General features: G+C 34.6%; 3 protein-coding genes and 1 pseudogene across 3 annotated transcripts; 1 reads left to right on the top strand and 3 right to left on the bottom strand.

Annotated features, from left to right (window-relative positions):
* The first annotated feature begins 10,664 nt into the window (after positions 1–10,664).
* On the top strand, positions 10,665–12,873 carry LOC145116939 (protein PHOSPHATE STARVATION RESPONSE 3-like). Its single transcript, XM_079053239.1, has 7 exons — positions 10,665–10,897; positions 11,160–11,360; positions 11,464–11,540; positions 11,678–11,717; positions 11,810–11,867; positions 11,954–12,023; positions 12,383–12,873. The coding sequence occupies exons 2-7, from the start codon at positions 11,252–11,254 to the stop codon at positions 12,812–12,814; spliced, it is 786 nt and encodes a 261-aa protein (XP_078909365.1). The 5' UTR covers positions 10,665–10,897; positions 11,160–11,251; the 3' UTR covers positions 12,815–12,873.
* A 766-nt stretch (positions 12,874–13,639) lies between these two features.
* On the bottom strand, positions 13,640–15,779 carry LOC145110854 (pentatricopeptide repeat-containing protein At5g66520 pseudogene; annotated as a pseudogene).
* A 2,078-nt stretch (positions 15,780–17,857) lies between these two features.
* On the bottom strand, positions 17,858–19,162 carry LOC145110853 (pyridoxal 5'-phosphate synthase subunit PDX1.3-like). Its single transcript, XM_079047168.1, has 2 exons — positions 18,572–19,162; positions 17,858–18,390 (listed from the first exon to the last, which is right to left on the bottom strand). The coding sequence occupies exons 1-2, from the start codon at positions 19,080–19,082 to the stop codon at positions 17,975–17,977; spliced, it is 927 nt and encodes a 308-aa protein (XP_078903294.1). The 5' UTR covers positions 19,083–19,162; the 3' UTR covers positions 17,858–17,974.
* Positions 19,163–21,669: 2,507 nt separating this feature from the next.
* On the bottom strand, positions 21,670–23,951 carry LOC145110852 (PHD finger protein ALFIN-LIKE 1-like). Its single transcript, XM_079047167.1, has 5 exons — positions 23,640–23,951; positions 23,504–23,536; positions 23,106–23,328; positions 22,852–22,975; positions 21,670–22,090 (listed from the first exon to the last, which is right to left on the bottom strand). The coding sequence occupies exons 1-5, from the start codon at positions 23,737–23,739 to the stop codon at positions 21,797–21,799; spliced, it is 774 nt and encodes a 257-aa protein (XP_078903293.1). The 5' UTR covers positions 23,740–23,951; the 3' UTR covers positions 21,670–21,796.
* Positions 23,952–24,333: the final 382 nt, after the last annotated feature.

Here is a 24,333-nt window from a genome sequence, read left to right as displayed (position 1 = left end):
TTCCAGAAGATCCAATATTTTCTTTTAAATATAATGTAGTCTTAACAACCCTAAGACTGAAAATGTATAAGTGTTTCTATACTCTTGAAATAGTATAATGTAGTTTTAATCTTTACAAAACCATTTGTATGCATGTTTCCAAAATGTAAAATGTATTGTACTGTAAAATCATGTAATGTAGTTTTATTGTTAAATAAAACCAGTTGAAGATATGTATGAGTTCGTAAACCAAACGTATTGTTAACACCCAATTGTGAGTTATTATAACCATGTTAATGACCTAGATGACCTGTACGCCATTCTTCAGACGTCGGAATTGGTACGACATTTGTCACCTGTAACCTGCCGGTCAAACTGTAGCTAACAGTCAAGGTGCGAGATTGTCAGTCCCGTATAGATCTATACACAAATAGCATGCTCTCTTACGGGAGATTTTGGTTATAATACAAGATTTTTGTTGGTACTTAGGTAAGTACTAGAAGACGTGTCTCACAAATGTTGTATTGACTGTTTACATGTAGTATAATGAAAAACCATTTTGCAATGTGGAAGTATTATCCTTCCATAGTAGTCATGTAGTTCAAAATAATTATGTCTTTAAATAATTATTTTTGTATTGTATCTCGAAATGGTAAAATAGTATGTATGTCTCATAAACTACACCTATTATAGTTTATAACAATGTTCCGTTGTACTGAAGAATTCTTTGTATGAACATTTTCATTTTTACGATGATAATAAAATGAATGAAATAATTATATATGTATTTTTATATAATTGTACCCTTTTTGCTCAACATATTACAAAAGGGTTAAAGTCTTATAAACTATTTTAAATATAGTTTATTTATTGAAATCCAATTGTCTGTTCCGTGTATATATATATATATATATATATATATATATATATATATATATATATATATATATATATAAATTGTAAGAAAACCATAGCGTATTTGTACGAAAGATTTGTATGTACACGTTCCTGAATTTGGTAATAAATATATTTCGTGTATTTTAGCGTTCTCGCATAAAATATAAGAAAGCATATATATAACGATTTGTATTTTAACACAAGTTTTTCTTGTGTTATACTTGTATCCCCCCCCCCCCTAAAACATAGAAAAATCGTAGAAAATGTAGGGGTATGAACTCACCTCAAGTGTGTTCTTGGCTTGGATAACGAAGTGGTAGGGACGACTTCGAGTTAGAATGTGTGACAGAGTTCGTATCCTAATGGTATTAACACACGATATTGTGTGTAAATTAGATAAATTAATATGTAAGTGTAATAAAATACCAGATTATATACAAGGAACACTTACAATAATCCTAAGAATTAACTTGAAGGAAATTTGGTTTCCTGGGGATGTTGATGACGTTCTTGGGAAATTATGAAGATTTGAAGATTGAAGGATGAAGGTGTATGAATGTTGAGAGAGAAATAACGAGATTTGAAGATGGAAATGTGAATTGTGAGGATTGTTTCGGTAATATAATTATATATGATGGTAAAAGTGATTTGAGATTTGCATTGAAATGTGTATTTTATCACATTGGGATAAGTGCAAACGGATAAGGTGGGTGATTTCGGCCTAACTCCACCGAAATCACCTTGATTTCGGTCCAATTCATCCAACTGAGAACCAAGTCTTCGGTTTAGGGAGTTCTCAGTCATGGGGTGATCTCGGTCCAAAGGGATTTCGGTCCTAGTGGGGCCTCACATGATTTCGGCCTACTTTGAGTCACAAATGGTGATTTCGGTTTTGGTATTTTTGATTCCAAAAACCGAAATCCTCAAAAGTAAAGTGTATCTTCATTAATTAATTTTAACTATTTAATTATTTGACTTATGTTTGACTCGTTTGACTTTTGTTTGACTTTTATTGACCCTAAATAACTGGTTGTTACATTATCACCCCGTTAGAGGGAGTTTCATCACGAAATTATTTCTAAAGTGGGTACTAATGAACTAGGAAAAAGATGTGGGTACTTTTGTTTCATTTGATCTTCTCGTTCTCAAGTGAATTCAGGTCCTCGCTTGGCGTTCCAGCGGACCTTCACTATTGGTATACGACTTGTTTCGTTCTCTTGATTTCCCTGTCCATGATTTCCACAGGTTCCTCTACGAAGTGTAGACTCTCGTTTACCTCGATTTCATCGAGTGGGATTACAAGAGTCTCGTCGGACAGACACTTCTTTAGATTAGACACGTGGAAAGTGGGGTGTATGTTGCTGAGTTCTTGCGATAGTTTAAGTTTGTAAGCGATCGGGCCGATTCTAGCAAGAATCTCGAATGGCTTGATGTACCTTGGATTTAGCTTTCCACGTTTTCCAAAACGTATCATTCCCTTCCAGCGTGAGACCTTTAACAGAATGCGGTCACCAACCTGAATTCCAAGGGTTTGCGTCGTTTATCTACATAGCTCTTTTGTCGATCCCTATATGCTTTCAGTCGTTCCCGGATTTGAACGATCTTCTCCGTAGTTTCTCGTATGATCTCGGGGCCGGTGAGAGTGCTGTCAGGAACTTGCCTCTTTTCTAGTTATGTGCCACCCACTTCATCCCAGTACAGAGGTGATATGCACTTGCGTCTGTATAGTACTTCAAACGGAGTGGCTTCGATACCGACGAGGTGGTTACTGTTATAAGGGAACTCAACTAGTGGTAGGTGAGTATCCCTCGTTTTGCCAAAGTTTTTCATGTAAGCACGAATTACACCTTCAAATGCTCGAGTGTTTCGTTCAATTTGACTGTTTGGTTAGGGATGGAAAGTTGTACTCCAGACGAGTTGGGTTTCTAGCGACTTCTGTAACGACTGTAAAAAATGCGAAGCAAATCCATTGTTCCTTATCCAAGATGATAGATAGTGGCACATCCTGTAGTCTCATAATTTTCCTTGTGATACGTTCATGTCAACTTTTTTATTCTCTCTGTGGCTTTGGTTGGTGGGAAGTGTGTGGGTTTGGTATATTTGTCTACGATCGCTCAAGTGGTAGTGTGTTCACCCTAGTTCTTCCATAAACGTTTTGTGTATAAAAGTCGTATGAAATCAAGCTTGAAGGACAGTCGAATAAGCGATTCTTCTCTAAGCCCACGACCAAATAAGGAACAGGAGTTAAAGCAGAATCATATTTCCTAAATCTGAAGAATCCTATATATATATATATATATATATATATATATATATATATATATATATATATATATATATATATATATATATATATAACTCTAACGTATACACTTAGTAACCGTAGATTGCCAGTGTGGGTCCTTAGTTTCTACGTGATTGAAGTGATTAATTTAGGTGAGATAGTATTTACATCCACTTTTTCCCTAGCTACTGTGTTTAAGTCGAATTTAATCTTGACTTATCGTACGGGTGGCATTCCCACAAGGTCTTCTGGGAAAACACATCGGGAAGGTTACGAGTTTTCTGGAACATCCTTGATGTCTTTCGTTTATTGTTTCCCATCCACAACGTGGGCTAGGAAGACGTGGTGCCTTTCGTGTGGGTATCTCTAAGCCTTGAAGCGAGAGGTGATTCGAAGGTTTGTGTCGGGTTTGTCATCATAGATTTCATGGGTTTTCGTTATTTGGTAAGTTGAATTGAACAACGTTTTGTAACACCTGATATTGGTATGGTGAGGACTTAACCAATGTGCCAGTGGTCACCTCGAAGTTTCCTATTGTAGCCGGCATTAGGCTAATTTAAAAGAATTGGTTGTTTTAGTGTTAGAGTGCATACTATGTATATATCTTTAGTGTTTTTTCCTTTTATCATTTGTTATTTCTACTGTAAATGTTTCGTTGAGTGATTGTAGCTTTTTTTGGATATGATTTTAAATTGGTGATTCACGAAACTCCTCTTCGTACCGCTTTCTTAAGGTATGCATGCGTATGAGTTATTTGAGGAGGGATGTACTGGTAGTCGCAGCGGGGTTCCTTGTTTTTTCCTCATGTCCTGTTGTTGGAGATCCTGCGACGCCTCTGACATTTTTGTTTCTAGTCTTTGGGCACTCCCTTTTGAAATGCCCCGCCTCCCCACATCTGTAGCAAGTTTGGAATACTCCGGCATTGGTGGTTTGAGTGGTTTGTTGGGCTGGTGCCTTATAAAAACGGGCGGTGTGCCCTTTTCTGTTGCAATTTTTGCAGTGCATCACCCGGCAGGCTCCATGGTGATGAAAGTTGCACTTGTTGCATTTTGGAAGGTTTCCAGCATATGGTTTTGTCGGCAATGAGACAGTAGGGATAGTGGTGGTATAGGCTTCCACAGTTTGTTGTCTTTTGGCATGCGCCAGAGTCGAACACCCCTTTTTCTTGTTCCAAAATTTTCATTTCTTGGGTAGTACTCCTCCATTGCCGTGGATGTTCTTAAGTTTGTAATTTGGGGAGTCCTTGCAGGAACACACTCGCTGGTGTCCGTGGTTGTCACCTTGATTGGGACTGTGGTTATCATTCTCGTTTCCGTTCGTGTTGTTAGCGCTAAGCTGTGTCATGACGGCTGCCACGGCGGTTGATACCGCAGCTTGGAATGTGATGAGGTCCATTTGTAGAACTGGTGTTGCGCCGCTGTACTGGTTATTTCTGCGTGATGGCATGATTCTTGCTGTATGGTATGAAACAAGTTCGTAAGTGTCTCAGGTCATTGCTAGTTGTACACATCAATTTACATGTTTTGTTGCATGGTTCCCAATGTTTCGACTAACATCATCGTAATGTACTTATGGTGATAGGTATTGTACAAATGTTAAGTTACTATACTAGAATATAGGTGTCAAAACATTAAGCTGATTCGGGTTACATCGGTCTTTGGGGAGGGCGTATCCTGGAAAGAGTAAGGTGAAAGGGTCTTATGCCTACTCTTGATGGGTAAGGTTTATTTACGATATTTCCTACGCCTTTCCCTCCCTTGTAATTCATTTCTTGGTACTCTTCAGGATCCTCTTCTGGATCCTCCTCATTATATCCGTTGGTTGCGATGGCAGGGTAGTAGGGGTAGTTGTGGTGAAATCTGGTCATATCGTATTCTATAGGAAATACATGAAGGCTTAAGGGTATGATTCTATAATATTCTAAAAATACTCCTATAGTATTCTAACTTTATGTTTGATTCTAGAATTTCTTGGTATATAGAGTTGGTAAGTTTTAGACTCGTTGTTCACTACGACCATTCCCAATCACATGTTAGTCCTATCTCGTATAAATATAGTTGATAAGGCTATATTTATCCCAGCCATGATTACATAACTATTTAGGCTTAACCGCAGCGTCCAACTTATCTAAATACTTTTTATATGGTCCCTACTACGATACTATTTCTAGTATGTATGTATGTATGTATGTATGTATACTTTTTATAAAAATATTTATATTTTAAAAGTATACTTTTAGTCAGAGCGTTTTAGCCCCATTGTATTTATCGTTGTATATCTTACGTAGTTTGATATACTTAGTTCACTATAAACAATGCTCTGATACCAATTTGTCACACCCCCAAACCGATAAAACGACGTAAACGTCTGGGAGCGGATGACGTCATGTTTAGTATCATAACAATTGGATAATAGAGATCAAAGCAAACACAACCATCGTAAATATAATTGATAAATTTACATGGTTTATAAGTATTACATGTTTCAAAAATAAATTACAATATGATGATATAAGACTTGACTGACGTCCTAGCTTCTCATCTTCAAAAGCTTATTGTTACATGTATTAGTGATTTTCTGAGAATACAAATAGTTTTGAAAAAGTATCAACATTTAAGTTGGTGAGTTCATAAGCATTTTATATGAGAAATATATGTCTTTGTTCCTTGAAAATGATAGTGTGCTCTTCCAGAAAATCCAATATTTTCTTTTAAATGTAATGTAGTCTTAACAACCCTAAGACGGAAAATGTATAAGTGTTTCTGTACTCTTGAAATAGTATAATGTAGTTTTAATCTTTACAAAACCATTTGTATGCATGTTTCCAAAATGTAAACTGTATTGTACTGAAAAATCGTGTAATGCAGTTTTATTGTTAAATAAAACCAGTTGAAGATATGTATGTGTTCGTAAACCAAACGTATTGTTAACACCCATTTGTTAGTTATTATAACCATGCTAATGACCTAGATGGCCTGTACGACGTTCTTCAGGCATCGGAATTGGTACGACATTTGTCACCAGTAACCTGCCGGTCAAACTGTAGCTAACAGTCATGGTGCGGGATTGTCAGTCTCGTATAGATCTATACACAAATATCACGCTCTCTTATGGGAGATTCTGGTTATAATACATGACTTTTGTTGGTACTTAGGTAAGTACTTGAAGACGTGTCTCACAAATGTTGTATTGACTGTTTACATGTAGTATAACGAAAAACCATTTTGGAATGTGGAAGTATTATCCTTCCATAGTAGTCACGTAGTTCAAAATAATTATGTCTTTACATAATTATTTTTGTATTGTATCTCGAAATGGTAAAATAGTATGTATGTCTCATAAACTATATCTATTATAGTTTATAACAATGTTCCGTTGTACTGAAGAATTCTTTGTATGAACATTTTCATTTTTACGATGATAATAAAATGAATGAAATAATTATATATGTATTTTTATATAATTGTACCATTTTTGCTCAACATATTACAAAAGGGTTAAAGACTTATAAACTATTTTAAATATAGTTTATTTATTGAAATCCAATTGTATGTTTCGTATGTATATATATATATATATATATATATATATATATATATACACACACTAGGTGTGAGACCCGTATATTATACGGGTTTGATAAAACAAAAATTAAATATAAATGTTTAAATAAAAATTTATTTAAATTTGAAATTTTAGATTTGAAATTTAAAATTTAAATTTTGAATTTAAAAGGAAACATATTAAATACTACATGAGTACTAATATTGTAATTTATTGGTTATTTTTAATTAAGGCAGTGATTAATTGAGGTGTAAATATGATGTGTTAATTAAGAAAATATAAAAAAAAATAAGAAAATGACAAATGGAAATAACATTTAATCAAAAATACCAAAAAATGACATGTGTCCCGGTTAATGAGAGAGTGACATGTGGCAAAATTATTTTCATTTATTAAGGAGGATATATATATATATATATATATATATATTTATTTATTTATTGTAAGAAAATCATAGCGTATTTGTACGAAAGATTTGTATGTATACGTTCCTGAATTTCATAATAAAGATATTTCGTGTATTTTTGCATTCTCACATAAAATATAAGAAAGCATATATATATATATATATATATATATATATATATATATATGTATATAACGATTTGTATTTTAACACAAGTTTTTCTTGTGTTTTACTTGTATTCCCCCCTAAAACATAGAAAAATCGTGGAAAATATAGGGGTATGAACTCACCTCAAGTGTGTTCTTGGCTTGGATAATGAAGTGATAGGGACGATCTTCGAGTTAGAATGTGTGACAAAGTTCGTATCCTAATGGTATTAACACACGATATTGTGTGTAAATTAGATAAATTAATATGTAAGTGTAATAAAATACTAGATTATATACAAGGAACACTTACAATAATCCTAAGAATTAACTTGAAGGAAATTTGGTTTCCTGGGGATGTTGATGATGTTCTTGGGAAATTATGAAGATTAAAGGATGAAGGTGTATGAATGTTGAGAGAGAAATAACGATATTGGAAGATGGAAATGTGAATTGTGAGGATTGTTTTCGGTCATATAATTATATATGATGGTAAAAGTGATTTTATCACATTGGGAGAAGTGTCAACAAATAAGGTGGGTGATTTCGGCCTAACTCCACCGAAATCACCTTGATTTCGGTCCAATTCATCCAACCGAGAACCAAGTCTTCGGTCCGGGGAGTTCTCGGTCAAAAGGGTTCTCGGTCATCTGGTGATCTCGGTCCAAAGGGATTTCGGTCCTAGTGGGGCCTCGCATGATTTCGGCCTACTTTGAGTCACAAATGGTGATTTCGGTTTTGGTGATTTTTTATTCCAAAAAAACCGAAATCCTCAAAAGTAAAGTGTATCTTCATTAATTAAATTTAACCATTTAATTATTTGACTTATGTTTGACTCGTTTGACTTTTGTTTGACTTCTTTGACTTTTATTGATCCTAAATAACCGGTTGTTACATTATTGTAATGTCTTATGTTTTTACATAGAGTCGATAATTTTCTAAGTGAAGATTATTTAAGGGTATGTTCTTAATCAAAGTATGTTCTATGATTAACTCTTGTATATGAAATTGCTATTCATCAATATTAAAGAATTAGTTTTGAAGTATTATATATTGTTATTTAACATTATTGTTGTTTGATTGCTTAGTTTGGGACCAACAACTAAAGGTGTGTATATATTACAAACACATGTTTTTGGGAAGACGTGTGGTTCAAGGATTCAACTCTTAGAAGTCATTTTCCTTGACTTTATACTTCGAAAATAAATAAGTTGGTGTTGGTTAAAAATCGTTACATTTTGAAGTTTTGCCTTTATGTATGCACAAAGCACCTCATAGGGGAGTTGAAACTAGTGAATGAGAAATTTGAGATGTATTATTGATTCTACTATTCTTTATATTCAGAAAGATAGTCGGAGTTGCGAGTTGGGAGTTGGAGCCGACATGTCATTTATCTATCACATCACACTTTTTGAAAATACGATTAGTTTTTTTACTCGAACATCATTTTTATAACATAATAATAAGAGTTTAGCAAAATATTTACAAAAGTAAAGTGTAACAAAAGTGAAAAACAATTCGTATCAACCGAGTGCAAGTGTTATTGCGTACTATACACGTATCAAAATACAAATACAAGTTATATAAGCGAAAGTACAAGTAAGGGCAGCACGTCCTTGCAACTCCCTATCCTTATGATCACACTATCCCTTTACCCCTATCATCCCTATGATTACCTAAATACATAAGAGACAATCGTAAACTTTAAAGATTAGTGAGAACATGCACAAACAATAAGCAATCATGTAATAAAACGCAATATAAATACATGTGTTAGTGAGACCATATCTCGGCTAACTAACCTGCGCTAGGTAATCTTAACATAATCATAGCCAACGGCATACTTCCTCTTTGGAAATATCGCTCTTAATAATGGACTATGTATTGCTATTAAAACCATATGTTCAAATTTCTTATTTGGCATCATCATTGGAGGCATGCATGAAATCCCCGACATAACTATCGGGGTCATATTTAAATTTCTCCCCGGCATCGTCTTCGGGTCATACACTACAAGAATTTCGGGCTATAGCGGCGACAATAGTCGTCGGTAGAGAGTAAGCTAATCGCCGGTAAAGGCAATAGCGGAGACACGTCGCCGGTAAAAAGTCGGCGCTACTGCTATGTCGCTATTGATCAGGTTGTCGCCGCTACAAAGAACTGTCGCCGCTAATGCTCATGTCGTCGGTAATACTTCGTGTTGCCGCTAATGATAAAGTCGCCACTAATAATGTCGTCGCCGGTAATAATATTTTTCATTTTTAATTTTTTTTAATCAACGATTTTGGATATAAAAAACCGATACATAACAACGTTAAAATATATATATATATATATATATATATATATATATATATATATATATATATATATATATATATATATATAACAACATCCGATTAAATACCAAATACTATTATAGTTAATTACATACCAAAATAAAACAACCAAAAGTTTTACAATTATAATAAGTAGCAAAGTAAGTTTTACAATTCTAACAAGTAGCAAAGCGTGACAACAAATGTAACAAACAAATAAAGCTCCTCCCTATATACCATCATCTTCGTTCCCATCGTTTCCTCCTTGATTATTCGGCGACACTTAAGGCTTTACCGGCGACAACCAGCAACAGCGGCGACTATCTGGAGGGAAGGGTACCACGTTTTTTTTATTCCACAATTAGAGGCGACGATTTCGACCTTTAGCGGCGACAAATGGTCTCCGGTATTGGTTTTGTGCGAAAAAGAGGCCCCAACCGTTGGATTAGATACTCGATTGAACGGCTGAAGTCTACCATAAGGGGATAACGCAAATTCGGGCAACAAGACTTTAGCAGCGACACAATTAGCGGTGACATTGGCTTTTAGCGGCGATACAATTAGCGGTGACATTGGCTTTTAGTGGCGACAAAGTGTTGTGTCGCCGCTAAAAGCAAATGTCGCCGCTAAAGCCTTGATTTCTTGTAGTGATATTTAGTTTCCCTGTCATAACTAATCTCCCGAGAATAAGCATGGGATCATATTTTAATGAGACCCGAAATGTTTGTATTAACCTTGGTATAATAAGAAAGAGACGTATTATGCCTTTCAAAAAAAAAAAAAAAGTATAGACCATGAGACAATACGCGTCAACCAACAAACAGCAATATAGATCGCCTCAGTGGCATTTGCGAGGGACATTGCACACGTCCTCTAGCAGATTTGACGATTATTTCATGATCGTTTATGTTAGACGCGTAAGACACACTTTAATTAATAAGATAAAGAAAAAAAAACCAAACCATATATAATCGTTCTCGTGGACTTTTTCATCTTCCACAAATATCCTATATATATGTGGTTTGGAAATATAATATCATAATATGTATGTCATGTGCTGAATAGTTCCGGAAATATCGTTCTCCTGGACTTTTTCATCTTCCGGAAATATCTGAACTTCGGGTGACACTATTCGGGAGATTAAGCGAAGTTCTTTTGTCAACTTTTTAATGTATCTATGGAATTTGCTATGCAATAACACTCGAACATTTTCAAAAAACAACACTTTTGAGTTATTATGGAGAAACTCCCAAAAGGCCAAAACTGCTATTATAAACCCGAAGAAATAGTCAACCTTTTCTTGGTAAGTACTTTGCTTTTTCCTAAAATGGAAAGGAGGTCAACATCTACACTTCACAAAAAAAGAGACTGCAGTACAAAAATTCCATTCTAGACTTTATTACGATTTACTTTTTACGTGTTCTTTCAGTTGACTGAACCTCTTCATATATCCTGTATTCATTGGGCAACTCGCCTGTTGATGTAAACCAAGATATCGAGTTTCAAAAGTTTCGGACTCTCCCAACCTTGTGCTTAGTTTAATCCGAACCCTTTACCTTATGCAGACATTATATAGCATCTTCTTCCATAGCCCACATCGCCTCAATATCTCCCTATTAATTACGACTGCAAACCACTGGTCCTTGGCTAATCAAACATGGGTTCAACTCGATCTGATCATGGCTCTGGGAAAGAGCGGCTGAAGTGGACTCAAGAGCTCCATGATTTGTTTGAAAAAGCAGTTAATCAGCTTGGAGGGCCTGATAGTAAGTCAATACGAAGTTTCAGTAGAAAAGAATGAATTTTGGAGAAGCTCATTTAGTTTTGATGAATATTGGTTACGTATCCTTGTTTTTCTATGATTTTTAGGGGCAACTCCGAAGGGTATATTAAAGGCCATGGGGATAGAAGGACTTACTATCTACCATGTTAAAAGCCACTTACAGGTAAATTAAATCCCACTTTTCCATCGATCATTAGAGGTATATACATTGTTTGTATACAAATGAATTGTTTTGTTTAAACTAAGTATCCCAAAAATTAAACTATTACTTGGCTTATGTCGTTTTGTTTTGTTTTGCAGAAATATAGAATGTCGAAATTTGTTCCCGAAACATCCAGACGTATAAGCTTTGTGATTATTACTATAATTTAATATCCCAATCTTTAACTTTCTTGGACTTAATTACCAATTTAGAGTTTATGTAATAAACAGGAGACAAGTTTGAGAAAAGAAGCATATCGGAAATATTTCCAAACTTCAGCGTAACATCGTGAGTTGTATATTAATTGTATAACAAGTTTGTTTGTAGTCTTGTTAATTCATAAGGAAACGACTTTAAAATATATTATTTTGTAGTGGTGCTCAGCTAAACGAAGCATTACAAATGCAAATGGAAGTTCAAAGGAGATTAAGTGACCAACTTGAGGTACTCTTTTCCCAAAGGCATATATTCAGTTTCAGATTTTTCTTTTATACGATAAGAACACCAAAGAAAAGAATCAAATACTTTTGCCTCCACTAAATATTTAAATAGAGGTGTTAATTTATAAATCAAAATTAAAACAAAGATCAATATACTAAATTCCTTTAATTGGAATATTGTAGATACTCCTAATATTAAAGAAAAATCAAGGTTCTTGGTGGCGATTATTTGGAAAATAAACACTCAAAAAGAATAAGTAGGGGATTTTTTTATGGTTTCAAACAAGTCAAACTTGTAAAATATACAAATACTCAAGCTAATAATGAAACATTCGTGAGTTATTATGGGATTTTATGTAACAGGTTCAGAAGAACTTGAAGCTTAAAATTGAAGCACAATCGAAATTTCTTGAGAAACTCAGCCAAGAACACAAAAGCCCGATGCCAAATATTACCAAAATCAACAAGGTCATGATCATGTCTCCTACATCCCTACCTTCTCTTTGTGATGTGTCTGAATCTATTATGAAGGATTTGGAATCCGATTCTGAAGTGGACACAAACGAGATGAGACCTAAACAAGCAAAAAGAAGTAGGATTGATGATGAAGATGATCTACTTATGGCACACACTCACAGATTGAAACCTACTTCACTAAATAACATTCATAACAATATTCACCTTCCAAAAGGTGGAAACGTCACATTTCCTTCTCAAGACAATATCTTTCCATGGAGTTCAGCCTTTTGCCATTCGCCACTCGTTCCAACTTGGTTCAATTCTTTTGCTAATTAGAGCAATATTGTTGGTTTGCTCCAGAGTTTTGTTCATGTTGGATTGTATTGTACTTTAAATAAGCCATATATATATGTTCATCTTTCATAAATAATCAAGAAATTCAACAAGTATTTTAATATTACTTACGAATTAGCCGTTATGTTCTACTTATTTCTTAACGGGTTTCTTGAGAACAAGTCTATGTAAAACTATACAATTCTAATCACTATCACTATTCTAAAATAAAAAGGAAATGTGTTTTTATGGCTTCCTCTCAAATTGATGTAAATAAAAATAAAATGCAACATATTTTAAGGTTAATCTCATAAAAGATCTTATATTTTGTGTTTTTTTTTTTCGGATTACTTTATTTTTTGTCTGAAAAAAGAAGTTGTATTTTTTTTATTTTCTCCAAAAAAAACTTTCAACTTTGTCTTTTTTTCCGATAAAAAAAACCCTCAACCTTCTGACTGCTTCCAAATAAACCTTCAACTTTTTTAGTTTTTCTCGAAAAAAGACTCACATTTTACAATTTTATGGAAAAAAAATGACTAAAAGGATCAGATTGGAAAAAATAAAAAAATACAAGATTTCAGATAAAAAATAAATTTAAGATTTAATCCGAAAAATACACAAAATATAAAGTCTTTTATGAGATTAACCTCATATTCTCTTATAATTACATAAAACAAAAGGAAGCATCATTCAAAAAGCCTAACAAATTTTAAATTACATAGAAGACAAGAAAACATTGTCGGATCTAACACTAATTAAACTAACTAATAGTTTAACAACCACAAGGTCTAATGGAAAGCTATTATGCATTACAAAACATACACCATGTAAAGTTGAATCTTTTTGATATATTCAAATACACATTGCACAATTAATTGATTAAAATAGTGTAACCAAATTACATACATTAATTACCAATAATTTTTGCAAGAACACACACCATTTTTAAAGCAATGAAACCGACTTCGATCCCTAACAACAATCTCCCTATCAACAATCTCTGATATCATCTTCAAAGCAACATGACAATCTTCACAAACACGTAAATTCTTCATCACCCTAATTGGCATCCCATCTCCCATTTTCATCAACCCAAACACAACTGCTAACTTTTCACTATGCCCTAATAAAAACCTAACCTTTTCACTCTCTTCAATATCAAGAAGAACAACCGAAGTATTTGGCACATACCCTCTTTTCTTCATTTCTTCTAATAACTCCTTCCATCTTTCTTGAATTGCATCATTTTCAGGATGAGTCTCATCTCCAGCCACAAACTCATGGACTATTCCATTTATGGAAATTGAACTCGACCCTGGTGTTTTCTTCACCCCATTATCTCTCATCAACTTTCTCACTCTTGCCACGTCATCCCACCTTTTAGCTTCTGCGTAAATGTTGGATAAAACAACATAGTATCCATCATTGAGTGGATCTAGTTCCAAAAGATGTTTGATTGCTTCTTCTGCCATTTCTATGTTCTTGTGGACCCTACAACCACCTAACAAAGCTCCCCACACTACCCCGTTTGGTTTAATTGGCATATTTTTTATAAATTCATGAGCTTCTTTGAGTAAACCCGCTCTACTATAAAGATCAACCATGCAACCATAGTGTTCAATTCTTGGAACTATTTTATAATCTTTAGTCATACTTTTGAAAAGTTGAAGACCTTTTTTTACCATGCCCATGTGGCTACAAGCATGTAGAAGTCCAATAAATGTGACCCCATTTGGTTTGATTTGTGATTGGATCATTTGGGAATACAATTTGAAAGCTTCTTCACCTTTTCCATTAATGGCTAAACCTTGGATCATGGCTGACCATGATACGATTGTTCTTTTTTCCATGTTGTTGAAAATAGTAAGAGCTGATTCTAGGCATCCACATTTGATGTACATGTCTATTAAAGTGTTGCAAATGTGAATATTTGTTGTGAATCCTTTTTTCTTTAAAGAATCATGAATCTTTTTTCCTAAATCAAGTGCACCTATATCTGCACATGCTGCAAGAACAGCTACTAAAGTGACCTCGTTAGGAGATAACATTTTGTCTTCCATTTGGGTGAAAAGATCGATTGCTTCTTTGGGTTTTCCACATTGTACAAATCCCATGATCATTGATGTCCATGACCTCACGTTTCTCTCTGGCATTCTAGAAAAGAAACCATAGGCTTCATCTACGTTTCCCTTTTTCACCAACTGTGTAATCATTATGTTCCATGTGACAACATCTCGTTCAGACATTTTATCGAACAGTAAGCAGGCGTTATCAATTTCGCCAGAGACTGCGTATAAATGAACCATACTGTTCTGTAAAAACAAGTTTGATTGAAACCCGAGTTTCTCAATGAACCCATGGATAATCCTCCCGTATAATCCATACGAAAGTTTCGTACAAGCTTTTAGAAGGAAAGAAAAAGTAAAGGCATCCAGAGGAACATCGTGTTTGCATAATTGATAAAATAACCGAATCGCATCATTTGGCGAATCACTCTCGGCAAAAGCTTTCAGACATGAATTCCATATAACAGTCTCGGGCTTGTTAGAGAGCTGAATGATTTTTTGAGCGTAGGGGAAGGTGGGAGTTAGGGCACAAACAGAGGCAACACGGGAAATTGGTAAGATAGAGGGAGAGGTGTTGGTTTTGATGATTTGGGCGTGGATTTGTTTGAGCTCAAATGGTGATTTGAAAGTGTAGAGAATATCATTGTCGAGGGTTTGTGATGTGGGTTTTAGAGAATTCGTTTGGTGGGTTTCAGGAACAGGTAACGAAGTTGAAGAGAGTACATATCCAGACATTTGATCTTCTGCTTGAAGTTTTAATCGTTATTAGTCATCAGAGATTGGTGTTCCTATCTAGAGATCAAGGAGAAGGAACTTGTAAGCTATAAGATGGTATATTTGAAATGGAGCATATGATTTGGTAAGAGATTTTGTAAAGTAGATATGAGATAACTTAAAAACGGAAACGTTAAAGAATGTGATTGGAAGGTGAGTTTGTGGTTTGCCGGTGCCTATTTTCTATGAAGCTAAATGTTTTAAAAACAGGTTTTTTAATTGAACCGGTCGGGTGATGTTAACCGGTTCAACCGGTTCAACCGGATGGTCAAACCTTAACTATCCTGCATACATTGATTACAAAACTTGTCATCTTTTTAGTATTACAAATGTAAATAGAATGCAACATATAAAAACAATCATTATAGAAGCTTAAAATCAAATAAAGAAGCCCAAAACAAACATAAAAATCAAAGACTGTCCGGTTCAATCCGGTCCATTCCGGTTCAATTCAGTCGGTTGAACCGGTTTTTTACCAAAACCGGCCGGTTCAATCCGGTCAGGAAATTGTCATAAAACCGGTCCAAATTGAACCGTCCTCACCTCCGGTTCCCGGTTCGACCGGTTCAACCGGCCGGTTCAACCGGCCGGTTCGAACCGGTTTTTAAAACACTGATGAAGCGGTGTTTGAGAATGGTTTTTGTAATTAAAAGTGCTTTTTATTGGTTTATTGTTTTTTTTCAAAAAGCAGTTTAAAAAAAATGTTTGGATTAAGTTTTAGGCATCATTTATCCATACCCCTTCAATGCCCACCTAGCTTTCCACACTCCAAAAGTTCGTTCAATGATATTTCGCAATGATGAATGGTAAAAGTTAAATTTCTCTTTCGGTCCACGAGGTTCACGCATAGCAGCAGTATCCCCACGTCGAAAATCCGGTATATGATAACGAATATTAGTTCTTTTATATGGAGCAAGATACCCTCTGGTATTTGGGTATCCGATATCAACAACATAATATTTATCTGTAAATAAAACAAACATTTGTTATTCGTTTCAAACAAGTATTAAAAATATAAAACTTGTGTTACTAAAAATTTATACTAATCACCCGTTGGAAATGGAAAATGAAGATCTGGTCTCTGTAAGGCTTCATTGAAAATTCTTGTGTCATGTGCAGTCCCCTCCCATCCGACTAACACAAATGTAAAACACATGTTAAAATCACAAACATCCATTATATTTTGTGTAGCATATCCCTTTCGACCAATGTATTTTGCTTCCTCATGTTGTCGAACCGATGCCCTAACGTGTGTCCCATCTATAGTGTCAATGCAATCCTACAAATACAAAAATATATCATAAATAAATCATTTGGTGAAGTAACTGAACATTAGATAATACCTTGAACATTGGATAATATCAAGGATTGTTTAATATATATTCTGGAACTTCATCATTATAGTTGACGTCTGGCCTGATGATGTCGGCACTCATCTTAAGCATGGCTGTCAAAACTGTATGGAAATGCCTATGAATTGTTTCCCTGGAATGATTAAAAAATTCATGCACAAATCTATTGCTACATCCATGGGCCAAAGTCATCAATAAGCTCCTCCCGTATATGAAGTGCAACTCTCTCTGTCTCTCTCTCTCTCTCATTTACATGTAGGAGAGAAATTATATCCCCACATGGACCAAAACAAAACTTTAACTTGTCCAAATAACAATTAAGGTGAAGTAGGTAGGGAATGGTTGATCACTATATGATAAATGGTGGGTTCTTTTTCAAAGTTAGTTATTATGGATAGCTTCTATAAAGGATCAGACTAATGGCATATACATTACTTGAATTCTCCATTTGGATGGTTCTCATCCTTCACAAATATTAAGAATCAAACCGGTGGTTGGTGATGACGATTTACTAACAATAATTAAGAGCAAATATCCAATGTTAGCAATAAAAACTTGATTGGTGATTGAAGAATTTACAGTTGAAGTTTAGAACAATCAACATTCAAGTTAATTGACTTTGGTGTTTTGTTAATATGTGTCGACTTTGGTATGCATGTTGTAAGTTGTAAATAATTTTAAAAAAAAACTTAATAAACTTTGTTTGGATCATTGTATGATACCATATGATAATTATCATATAAAAACTAAAAACTAAAAGAAATTGTTTAGCAAATTAGTAAATGAAGATGATGAAACGAATATATGCATGATTCTGTCACCATCACCATATCAGGGGATACAAATCCAAGAAGTAAGAACTCAATAATATATTTTTGTTTATATAACAAATCAAACTTGCTTCAAAACAAACAAGATTATTTCCCAACAATCTTAAATTAAACACAATAAACAACTCCATACACCCTTCCTTATTCAGACCTATTAGCATACCTTTCAACATTGTTATCAAGGTTCAACCCAACCATGGCTTCACCCAAACCACAGCTCACCTCCGCAAGCACCTTGGGGTCCGTGTAATGTGTGACCGCTTGAACAATGGCTCGAGCCCTACGAGCCGGGTCACCACTTTTGAACACACCGGACCCCACAAACACACCGTCACATCCCAATTGCATCATCAGGGCGGCATCCGCCGGAGTTGCAACACCACCGGCGGCAAACTGCACCACCGGAAGCCGCCCTAATTGTTTGGTCTGCATCACCAAATCATATGGGGCGCCGATTTTTTTGGCAAAAGTGAAGACTTCATCATCATCCATATTTGCAAGAACCCTTATGTCCCCCATCACCGATCTTACATGTCGCACTGCCTCAATTATGTTGCCTAAAAAACAATGCAAGAATCAGAAGGATCAAAAATGGATTCATTAAAATAGTGATTCGTAATCTTGAATCGTTAAAGGGAATTATTTTTCTAGCTCTAGAGTACAATAGTGAAATAGATTCACGAAATAAACAACGAAACCGAAATAGGGTTTAGGGTTTAGAGTTTCGAGAAAGCATACCAGTTCCTGCTTCGCCTTTGGTACGAATCATGGCGGCGCCTTCACGAATCCTACGCAAGGCCTCACCCAAATTACGACAACCACAAACAAACGGAATCCTGAAATTATGCTTGTTGATGTGATTCATATCATCAGCCAACGTCAAAACTTCGCTCTCATCTACGTAATCAACTCCAATCGCCTCCAAAATCTGCGCCTCAACGAAATGCCCAATCCTAGCCTTCGCCATGACTGGAATCGTAACGGCCTGTTTGATTTCCTTAATGAGTTGTGGGTCGCTCATACGCGCAACGCCGCCTTGAGCACGGATGTCGGCCGGAACGCGCTCCAGGGCCATGACAGCACAGGCGCCGGCTTCTTCGGCTATGCGGGCTTGTTCTGCGTTGACGACGTCCATGATGACGCCGCCACGGAGCATCTGAGCGAGGCCAACCTTGACGGAGTATGGTGATTTCTTGCTCTCCGTTAGGGTCCCGTTACCGTACACCGCCACTACTCCGGTTCCGTCCATTGATTCGTAGCACTGTGCTGTGTGTGTGTGTGTGTTTTGTTTGAGAGATAAGTAAAGTGGCGAATGGAGGCTGTTTAGGATTCTATGCTCTCGTTTTAAGTAATGGGTTTATGCCCGTTTAGACCTTTAAGTTATAGAAATGGACAGAAATGATCCTTGAACAAGGAACATTTATGTTTCAACTACACTACTTTTCATTTAGGTGGTGTTCCAAGTTTAGTAATGGAAAGAAAACAAAGGTAAGGAAAATAAGGACAAAACAAAAGTAGGGAAAAGGATAAATGTATTATATATGTATTATTGAAAATGGATAAATTGCTAGATTTCAGTTGTGCACCAACTTACAAAAAAAATGATACCAATAACATCTATGTCAGCTTTTTGTTTGAATATATTCAATTCAAAACGATTCGTTTTATAGATGATCCCTCTAGAAGAAGACAATTCTAACAATCTTTCTAGTTACTTCGTTCTTTATTTCTATTTGAGAGAGTCTTAAGGAAAATGATTTTATTTCCACCGAGCTAAAATAATATGTTGATGTCTCTAGTAAACTAAAGATATTCTTTAATAGCTATTTTGCTTCAATTTATTCTCTACAAATACAAACAAAAATTGATAGTTACGATTAGAAATTAGAAATCTACTTTTCTATCTTCATCCATGGATTCTTTATTCATACACATTCAATTGGAAGTATTTATCTAATTTTAAAATTTTGTTTCGCAATTTTATAATCCAAGTTTTCATTTTTAATTGACCTTTGGATAAAAATCCCAAAAATTTATATTTTTCCTTGAATGTGTCATTGAAAGGTAAATGATTGAATCCTTTTAATGAAATAAAGTTTTTGATCGGAATATGAATCAAACCGAATGACCCCTTAACTATTAAGGGGGTTAATAGAACGAATCACACTTTTACCACTAAACTATACCCGCCACAGTGCAAATTATTATATATAAATGGACCTTTTGTCGAGCGCTTCTGTCTATGTGTAGATGGACTTCTTATACTTATATAAGAAGTAGGTATATATCTTGTTATATAGATATATTTTATCTAGATAGTAAAGTGACCCGTTTAGGAATTCCATGAACCAAGCCCTTTTTTTTTAACTCAGTGGTAGAGTAATGACATGGTAAGACGTAAGCCCTCGGTTCAAATCCAATTAGGGGCTTTGTATTTTTTCCAGTCATAGTATTCATATTTGAAAGAAGAATAGCGATATTATTAATAGTAATAAAAAAAATAGTAATAAAAAAGTAACCAACTAAAAGTAACAAACTGTATAATATTATCGTCTAATGAGTTATAGTATATTAGTTGTTAGAGTATATTAGTTATAGTTATCATGAATGATAAGTCATCTGTTGAATCATCAAATCTTCCTATTTTCAATTAGGCTAATGAAATCTATTGTAAAGATTATAGATCAATCAAAGAAAAATAAGTGGACCTGACCCATTGAATCATTACTATATCCGCTATTCTGATATTCAAATTCAATAGAGATGAAATTGGAACAAATTGACCTTTTATTTATTTTCATTTCGTTGGACTCCCCAAGAATTTGTCGATATTTCCAATTCAATCGTCTTGTTCCTAGATGTTCTATAGGAATAAATTGTCATTTGGTTCCTTCATGGAGAACCCTTTATTCTAAGTCAAAAGATAAGAAAATTTTTCACTATCTTTCTTTGATTACAAGATTAAGATTAATTTATATCTATATAATATTTCTATATTTAGATTTATAGCTATGAGAACGCGGCTTGATAAAAATTTCCATTTCGTTGCATCCAAGATTTTTGTTCTGACAATCCACAATCGTATGAAGAATGGATGCGAGAAAAAGACTCAAAAGAAAAGAAAGGAAAGTCAGGTTGAATAGTACAAGTTTGAATCGTCTAATGATGGAGAATACAGTGTATGTAAGAGGCGTTGAAGAAAATCTAGATTATAAAATGTATGTATTATTATTATTTTTTTTAATATTAGGTTGAAGCCTTGAATGGTAAATCGGTAAATATTGCCTTATATTTACTTTCTCATCGGATCCTTCCATTTTGTAAGGAAAGTTACCAGAAAGATGTACTACTTTATTTCTCTTCCTTCTACTTCCTTTCATTAAAAAAATTGGGATTTACCATAAGTTAGAGTTTGTTTCTAACAATGTACTACTTTGTTTGGAGAGTTACCACGATTACCATATACTATCTTTGCAAAAACATAAACCATACCATTTGAGTCTCAACAACCATACCATAAAAGTACCAAATTCAACATAAATTTAGCTCTTTACGACCATAGGTCTCTTTTACCAACCATATATGAAGGTCCAATTCCAATGTGAATCGAGCTTGTTTGACCACTTGACATTTACATCAGCCTGTTGTGTACCTGTTTTTTCACATGATGTTCATGTTTGACCACTTCACACTTACGTCAGCCACCTAATAGGCTGTTGTGTACCTGATTTACTGTTCGTTTCACATGATATCCATCAGAGGAAACAAACAAAACAAAGCAGAATGGACCAGTTCAAAAGTTGCTAGAAGAATAACCCTATTACAAAACCAATAAATAACAGTCAACGAATAATCTCACTTTATAAATCAAAAGGTTTTAAGTTCATTATAAAACAATCTTTTACAACAATAAGAAAAAGAGTTAGAAACCTAGGAGTGACTTTTGGGTGGATAAGAGTAGTACTAGGGTTTGGCTCGTTTCATAACGCAATACGGGCATTTGTATTGCTTTATGGTTTCGGCCTTGGCAGGTGTTATTTTTACACATTTGCCATGATACCATCTTTCACATATGTCACACCCGATCCAAAACTCATCTCCATTGTAGTTTCCACCACAGCTCCCACACTGTGTGTCCCCATGTTCTTCTTCATCATCATTATCATCATCATCATCATCATCATCATCATCATCCTCGTAATTCTCTTCTACTGCTGCTACCTTTGCAACAGTTTTAACCTGTCCATCACTTGATCTCTGCAAATTTTTTTTACATAAAAATAAAGTTTATATTTCAGAAACTAGTCATATACTAGATATGCATTCCATGAAAGAAAGGGCGATTTTGTCATTTACCAGATATGCATTCCAGATCGGGTTAAATACTTAAAACATGAAAGAAGGGCGATTTAGTCAATTCTATATATATGCATTCAAATCTTTTGACAGATTTACAAACTAAACAAGATTTTAGAAAAAAGAATGAATTTCAATTTCGATGCAAATAAGGCAAATCCTACCAACCAAACACATGACAGATTCTAAATCCTTCTGATTCCAAATCCGATTTTTTTGAAAAATCTTGTTTGGTTTTTTATATCTGTCGAAAGGTTTTGGAATTTAAAATGTATATACATGGTAAATGACAAAATTACCCTTCTTTCACTTTTTTAAGTATTTGACTAGTTTCTCGAAACTAGAAATCCTCTGACACATTCCATACCCCAAAATACCATCCAGATTCCAGACAGTAATTTTTGGAAGGGATTGGAATTTGAAGCACGGAATGGAATTCGTGAGTGAGAAAAGCTTTTTACTTGTAAAATTCTAGGGTTAAAAGGGTATTTGAGTAGTTTAAGCAGGAGGAAATGTTGGGAATTGAAATCCATGGGTTTATAGAATACGGAATGTTGAAATCAATCATTCAAAGGATTTTGTGAGTTGTAATGGAATTCGAATCCATTCCCATTTGCAACCAAATGGAATTGGAATGGAATTGAATTCAAATTTTGTTATACCTTTGTGCCACTTTTAGATTTGCTTCCACCATCTGCACCATGCACCATGTCTTTTACAGGTTTCTTTTCTGTTACAACTTCGAAGACAGTTGGCAGATCATTAATCAAGCTAAACAGACGCTTCCTGTAAACAAACATACAATTAAATGCAAGAAACAGAAACCTAGTTTCCTTTATTTGTTTATTATAGCATTCTGCAAGTGTAAATATTGAAAAGTCATAGAATTTAGCAATAAATGAAGAAATATAAGCACCTTTCATTTTGATTTAGCCTTGCTCCAAGATAGAAAGAAACAGATAGCAACCAACAATCACTGTGAACAGCAACAAGTGAGAGCCAATCTTTCCTGTTCATTCCATCTCTTGCAAAGTTTATTCCGAGTGCAGGTTCAGGGAGCTCTGGTGGAACTTCCTCCGCTGGAAGACTCACTTCCCAATTTTTATTCGGATGTCCATACAGACACAAGTTATCTTTTTCTGGAATCATGTTTCAAATTCCCACATTGGATTTGATTTTATGACAAATTGCAACAAGAAATTGATTTTAGGCTTTTAGCTGAATAATTGTAATATGATTTTGTATGCATGTGAAAGCAAATTGAAATCCAACAAGAAAAAAATGATATGCCGAAAGATTCAAAAGGGAAAGTACCTGGATCGCAAATGCCATAGAATTCGTCAACATCTGAGAACATTAATTGAAAAAAAGAGATAGTTAGCAACTAGCAAGTGAAAAATCGGAAGCTTTTGGGGGTTAAAACTAGGGTTAGGGTTACAAATTGAATTACCATGAGTTAAAGCACGAACTATCCCGCCACGACGACCGCTGTAATCTTTAAAGATCTCTTCTACTGTACGAGGACTCGAAGAAATTGAAGCCATTTCCATATGAAAGAGAAGAAAAGAAAAAGGAGATCTCAATAAAGTGATTTCAATTTAAAGTGTAGAACATTGATCATACTCTCTGTGTTTTTTGTGCAGGGATTGATTAAGGCAATATTCCGGATTTTTGGCAGTAGACGAGATAAAAAGGCGAAACACACAAGCAGGAATGACCGAATTGCTGTAGGGATTGGGGAAGACCACAACGAAGTCGAAGACCTCTTTTTTAATGGTCCCTAAACTACTTTGATAATTTATTTTTGATTTTATTTGTATTGTATTATAAATTTTTAAAAAAAAGTATTTGTATATATATTAAAGACATACAATTTTAATATTAAAATACTAATTTTAATCACTGTGAGCCGGCCCTAATTATGTGGTGGTTTGTACAACCCGAAATAGGTAAATTGGTTAAAATTTGGATGAAAATATACATGGCTAATGATTTATAAGTGTGTTTAGGGCTGTAAAAGAATCAAACGAACACGAACAAGGTCTTGTTCATGTTCGTTCGTTTAAGTTAGCCGAACAACAAACGAACACGAACGGATAAACGAACGAGATTTTCTTGTTCATGTTCGTTCGTTTATCAAATTA

This window comes from Lactuca virosa, chromosome 5, assembly GCF_052849685.1.
Source record: "Lactuca virosa cultivar CGN04683 chromosome 5, Lactuca_virosa_CGN04683_v6, whole genome shotgun sequence".
Taxonomy (NCBI): Eukaryota; Viridiplantae; Streptophyta; class Magnoliopsida; order Asterales; family Asteraceae; genus Lactuca; species Lactuca virosa.
This window is presented reverse-complemented; position numbering and strand designations above follow the sequence as displayed.